This window comes from Aythya fuligula, chromosome 3 (genome assembly GCF_009819795.1).
Source record: "Aythya fuligula isolate bAytFul2 chromosome 3, bAytFul2.pri, whole genome shotgun sequence".
NCBI classification, from domain to species: Eukaryota; Metazoa; Chordata; class Aves; order Anseriformes; family Anatidae; genus Aythya; species Aythya fuligula.
In genome coordinates this window covers 24,351,240-24,357,239 of record NC_045561.1, presented here as the reverse complement: position 1 = coordinate 24,357,239, position 6,000 = coordinate 24,351,240, and the positions used below count along the sequence as shown (strand labels likewise).

Below are 6,000 nucleotides of genomic sequence, written 5' to 3'. Positions count from 1 at the left end.
GTGGCATTGGTGGTGCTGGCAGACGGAGCTCAACTTGCCTGGCTCCAACTTCTCTCCTGTCCTTCCCCCAGCCACGACACCAGGCACCACCAGGGCAGGACACAGGGCTGGGTCCTCAAATGTGCCGAGTCGGGGGTCCTCGGCTGGGCACTGCCCCGGCCCTGCATGCCCCCAGGTCCCCCCTCAGCGCTCACTGCTCCTATATATCCTATATATAGCCCTGGCGTGTCATCACAAGTGGCGTTTTGCACAGATCAGGCACAACAGCATGGTTTCTGTTTCTAAAAAAAAAAAAAAAAAAAAAAAAAAAAAGAACAAGAAACAAATGCCCAATCTGTTTGATTCTTGCACAGTAACTGCTGTAACAGCAGCTCTGAGGATTTTTTTTTTTTTTTTTTTGCGATTTGATACTTAAACCACATTTCCTACGCCACTATTTTTTATCGGCTTTTGACATTGAGCTCTGTAACGGTTGCTTTTGCCTCTTCCACCAGAATGAATTCAAAGGCAGCGAGTGCAGCAAACCGTACTGCTCATCTCGGCTGTTCCAGCCAGCTCATTCTCATCAGAAATAAAGTCAAATAAATACAGATCACATTTTCTGTCCTGCAGTTAAAAGCCTGCCACCGCTGAAAGCTTCGCTTTCTTCTTCTTCCCCTGCAGCCTCAGCTAGCATCGAGCTGTGCTCACGAGCTGCGATGTGCAAACACACAGCTTCTTGGCTTTCCACCAGTATATATAAATATATGTAATTTTTTCCTTCGGAGAACCTGGAGGCTAAAGCAAGAGGGCAAAGGAGTACGTGACTAAAACATCCAAACTTCCTCTTTCATAAGCCATCACATGATGAAGTGCAATTACAATTCCTGCCTTGTCCCTGCCAATTGCAGGCGCATTGCCTCACCCGAGAAACCCGGCTTCTTCCCCGTGTGTGTGTGTGTGTGTGTCTGTGTGTGTGTGTGCAGAGGCAGCAATCGCTGCAGCCGCCTTGGCACGCCTCCAGCTCCGGGCTGGAGAAAGAGGGCAGTGGGTGGAAGACGAAAACAAGATCTGTTTACTTAGCGTGCACGGATAAAGCGTCTTTCCAGCCGGGGAGAAGGAGGAGGAGGAGGAGGGGAAGAGAAGCAGCTTTACAGGACTTTGATGCAATGTGAAAGGAGGGCAAAACCGAGCCGCGTTAACCCCCGCAGCCCCGGGGTCACCCTACACGGGGATGCCCCGTGCCCCGTGTCCCCCCCAGCGCCCCCGGAGCCCCGGCCGCGCCGTCGGGCGGCCGCCGCCGGGCATCTCCCGGCCGGGCCCTGCGCCCCGCCGCCCCCCGGCGGCCGAGCACGTCGGAGCTTCCCCGGCCGGCCCCCGGCCGCCGCCTCCCTCCCCCGTAACCTACATAACGCCGTGGGAAGGGCGGCCGCGGAGCGGGGAGGAGTGGGGTGGGAGCGGGGGGCAGCCCCCGCCGCCCTCACCCCGCCCGGGCCGCACACGCCTGTCGGGATGCGCCCGGCCTCGCCTCGCCTCCCGGGAGGAGCGGGCAGAGCCCCCCTGCCGCCCCGTGTGTCGTGGGGAAGCAGGAAAATGTCCGCTTTTTATATATATACACACATATATCTATATATACACATATAGAGAGTAGGGGGTGAGGGCTCGGCGTTTGCACCCATTCCGCTCCCCTCGCGGCAGGGTTTGTGGTTGGAAGCGCCGGGAAAGCGGGAGCGCCCCGTTTTCCTTGCGCGAAACGGCGGCAGTGAGCACAAATAAATAAATAAAAACACATCAAAAAAAAAAAAAAAAAAAAAAGAGGGCGATGGCGTTATTATTCATCTATTTACACCGGCCCCAAAAAAAGCCGGGCAGCCCCGGGGCCCGAGGGGCGGCGGTGCCCCGGTGACCGCGGCCGGGTGCCGGGGCCCGCAGCCCGCTGCCCACCAGCCCCGGGCTCGGCGGAGGAGCCCCCGGAGGAGCCCCCGGGGCCGGGGCCGGGGGCGCGGGCAGGGGCCGGCGCCGGGAGCGCGGCGGCGGCGGCGGCGGCGGCGGCGGCGGCGGCGGGGCGGGGGCGCGCAGCGCGCAGGCGCGCCCGGCACTGTCGAAGAATCGAGGCGGCGGCGCGCAGAGGCGGCGGTGGCGGCTGGAGCCCGGCACGGCGCGGCGCCGCCGCCAGCCCCAGCCCCAGCCCCAGCCCCGGCCCCGGCCCCGGCCCCGGCCCCCGCGGCAGTCCCCGCCCCGCCCCGCCGCGCCGCGCCGGCCCCCGCCGCCCCGCGCCGCCCCGTAGTAGCCAGCGAGCGGGGGAGCCGTGCGGGCGGCAGCGGCCGCAGCCCTGCGCCAGCCGCGCCGCGGAGATGCGCGTCCCCGCCGCGCTGTGAGCGCCGCCGGCGGAGACGGCGAGGGGAGCGGCGGCCCCCGCAGCGGCTCTGCCTGCCGGGGGCAGCGCTCGGAAGACGAAGGCGAGGGGGAGGGCGCCGGGCGGACCGTGCCGCTGCGCCCCAGCCGCCCCGTCGGGGCTCCGGTGGCGAGAGGAGGCGGCGGAGGAGGAGGAGGAGGAGGAGGAGGCGGCGGCCGGAGCCGGAGCCGGAGCCGGAGCCGGAGCCGGAGCGGGGGGCGCTCGCCGCTGCCCCGGGGCCGGGACATGTCGTCGGCGGCGGTGGCGGCTGCTTCCCGCAGGCAGTCGTGCTACCTGTGCGACCTGCCCCGCATGCCCTGGGCCATGATCTGGGACTTCACCGAGCCCGTCTGCCGGGGCTGCGTCAACTACGAGGGCGCCGACCGCGTGGAGTTCGTCATCGACACGGCGCGGCAGCTGAAGCGGGCGCACGGCTGCTTCCCCGAGGGCCGGGCCCCGCCGCCGCCGCACGCCAAGCAGCCGCCGCTCTCCGCCAAGGAGCTGCTGGCGCAGCAGCAGCAGCAGCTCGGACACCCGGCGGCCGCGGCGGCGGCGGCGGCGGCGGCCGAGGCGGCGGCGCGGCCCCCGCCGCAGCCCCTGGAGCGCTACCCGCTGGCTGCCGAGCGGCCGCCGCCCCGCCTGGGCGCCGAGTACGGCGGCGGCCGGCAGGTGAACGGCATCCTGGTGCCCAACGGCTTCCCCAAGCCCGAGGAGCCGCCCGAGCTCAACCGGCAGAGCCCCAACCCGCGGCGGACACACGCCGTGCCGCCCACCCTGGTGCCGCTGGTCAACGGCGCCGGGCTCCCCGCCGCCATCGGCAGCCTGGGCAGCCGCGCCGCCGCCGCCGCCGCCTCGCTGGCCGCCATCTCGGCCGCGCCCGCCCCGCTGGCCGTGCCCGTGCCCCAGCAGCCGGCGGCGGCGGCGCAGGCGGCGGCGGCGGCGGCGGCCGCGGGGGGCGGGCAGCCCGGCGAGCTGGGGCACAAGCGGCCCGGCTCCGTCTCCTCCTCGTCCTCCTCGTCGGGCGGCGGCGGCGCGGCGGGGGAGCACGACGGGGGAGCCAAGGAGAAGCGCGGCTCGGCAGAGAGCCTGCCGGCGGCGGCGGCGGCGGCAGCGGCGGAGCTGGGCGGCGAGGGCAAGGGCCGAGCAGGGGGCGAGGAGTGGCTGGCCAAGCCCAAGACGGTGCGGGACACGCTGCTGGCCCTGCACCAGCACGGCGGGCACGCCGTGCCCCCCTTCGACAGCAAGTTCAAGAAGGAGCCGGGCATGGCGGGCGGCCGGCTGCTGGGCTACGAGACCAACGGGGCCGTGGCCAAGCCAGGTGAGGCGCTGCGGGCACCTGGAGGTGGGCTCGGGGTGGCATTGGGCTCGGGGTGGCGTGGGGAATGGGGCGGCTTTGGGCACGGGGTTGTGTTGGGCGCAGGGTGGCTCTGGGCACGGAGTGGCTTCAAGCACGCGGTGGCCAGGCGTGCCCGCCAACGCCGACACCTGGACGCTTTCACGGAGTTGGCGTTGCAGCTGCGATGCCTTCTAACCTTCCTCCTCCTCCTCTTCCTTTCCACCTTGCTTTCCAGGGGCCCGGGCAGCCCGGAAGAGGAAGCCATCCCCCGAGCCGGAGGGCGAGGCGGGACCCCCGAAGATCAACGGGGAGGCGCAGCCCTGGCTGCCGACCTCGTCGGAAGGGATGAAGATGCCGCTGACGGCCACCTCCTTCATGTCGCCCCCGCCGCCCACCGCCTCGCCCCACTCCAACCGGACCACGCCGCCCGAGGCGGCCCAGAACGGCCAGTCCCCCATGGCCGCGCTCATTTTGGTGGCGGACAATGCCGGGGGCAACCACGCCTCCAAAGAGGCCAACCAGGTCCACTCCACCACCAGGAGGAACAGCAGCAGCCCCCCCTCGCCCTCCGCCATGAACCAAAGAAGGCTGGGCCCTGGCAGGGAGGTGCCGGGCCAGGGGGCCAACGCGGCGGGCGGGCTGGAGCCCGTGCACCCCGCCAGCCTGCCGGACTCGTCCCTCGCCGCCAGCGTCCCGTTGTGTTGTACCCTGTGCCACGAGCGCCTGGAAGACACCCATTTTGTGCAGTGCCCCTCGGTCCCGTCCCACAAGTTCTGCTTCCCCTGCTCCCGGCAAAGCATCAAGCAGCAGGGAGCCAGCGGGGAGGTGTATTGTCCCAGCGGGGAGAAGTGTCCCCTGGTCGGCTCCAACGTCCCCTGGGCCTTCATGCAGGGGGAGATTGCCACCATTCTGGCCGGAGATGTGAAAGTCAAAAAGGAGAGAGACTCGTGACTTTGCCGGCCTCGCGGCCCGACGCCACCTTTAACTCAAACTGCTTGAATTCTGTATATATCTATAAATATATATATATAAATATATATATATCTCCAAGACAAGGGAAATGTAGACTTCATAAACATGGCTGTATAATTTTGATTTTTTTGAATACATTGTGTTTCTATATTTTTTGAAGACAAAAGGTATGTACTTATTATAAAGGCATTTCTTCTAATTCTTCTCCTTTTTTTTCCCTTTTTTTTTGTTTCCCCCCCTTTTTTTTCCTTCCCTTTTGTTATAGCAACTATTTGTTGTGCTTCCCTGGTGACAGTTACTGTTCAATGTAGGCTGTGACTTGCGCTGCTTTTTTTAGAGAGCACTTGGCAAACCAGAAATGCTTCTAGCTGTATTTGTATGCACTTGTTTCTTTTTTTTTTCTTTTCTTTTTTTCCTTTTTTTTTTTTTTTAAATGCCAAATACACTTTCTGACATTGTAAAGATCGCCTTACTGTCTGTGATTCCTTATTCCTGGCCCCTGTTTCTGTAGAGCTGGTCGCATGCAGGCTCGGTCCGAGGTGGTTGGGGAGCAGCGTGGCTAGCCGTGGCGGGGACGCTCTTTGCCACCCCGCGTGCCAGGCGAGCGTAGGGAGCACGAGGGGTTTCTCCCAGAAACGGCTGTCTCGTGTTGCGGCGGCAGATCCGCCGGATCGAGTCCAAAATTCCTCTGTGTTTCTCAAGGGAAGTTGCCTTCGGAGTAGGATGTGGAGAGGTGTCTGAGAGGCGCTGTTGAGTTAGGGATTTCTGGGTTGGTTTGTTTTTGTTGTTCTTTTTTTTTTTTTTTTTTTTTTTTATTTTAAGGCAAAGTTGACCGCAGTTCACGTGATCAGTTGTAAGATTACAAAACTGCATTTGTTCACCAATTGCATACTATAACGTGGAGTTTTGATAGCCAACCTAATGACACAATTGGTGAATGCACCGACGTAGCACTGCCATCTCTGAAGGTCTTCAGCGTCACTTAAGTTGTTTTTTTTGTGTCTTTGGACAATGATGGGGATGTGGGGGAGAGACTGATTTTTTTTTTTTTTTTCTAATTTTACTTTTAATTTTCAGATAGTGCAGGTGGACTTTGAGTTTGCTTATCAGTCACCTCTGGTGCTGTTGCTATTGTTACTATCGCTGACATGGTGTTTCCAAGTAGTGGCAGGTACAGTGTGGTACAATGACAGCAGTGACTGAGGTTCTGCCAGATTGCCTGCGGGCATATCAGTGACAGCCCAAATGTGGGTGGAGGAAACCTGTAATTTCCTTATTATGTGTGCTTGAAACAAACCTAATGCTATTCTTTGAAAAT

At 62.5% G+C, this 6,000-nt stretch overlaps 1 protein-coding gene across 1 annotated transcript; it reads left to right on the top strand.

Annotated features, from left to right (window-relative positions):
- Positions 1 to 2,595: 2,595 nt before the first annotated feature.
- Positions 2,596 to 5,477, top strand: IRF2BP2 (interferon regulatory factor 2 binding protein 2). Its single transcript, XM_032185297.1, has 3 exons — positions 2,596 to 3,232; positions 3,302 to 3,692; positions 3,946 to 5,477. Exons 1-3 carry the CDS (start codon positions 2,621 to 2,623, stop codon positions 4,659 to 4,661), a joined length of 1,719 nt encoding a protein of 572 aa, XP_032041188.1. The 5' UTR covers positions 2,596 to 2,620; the 3' UTR covers positions 4,662 to 5,477.
- Positions 5,478 to 6,000: the final 523 nt, after the last annotated feature.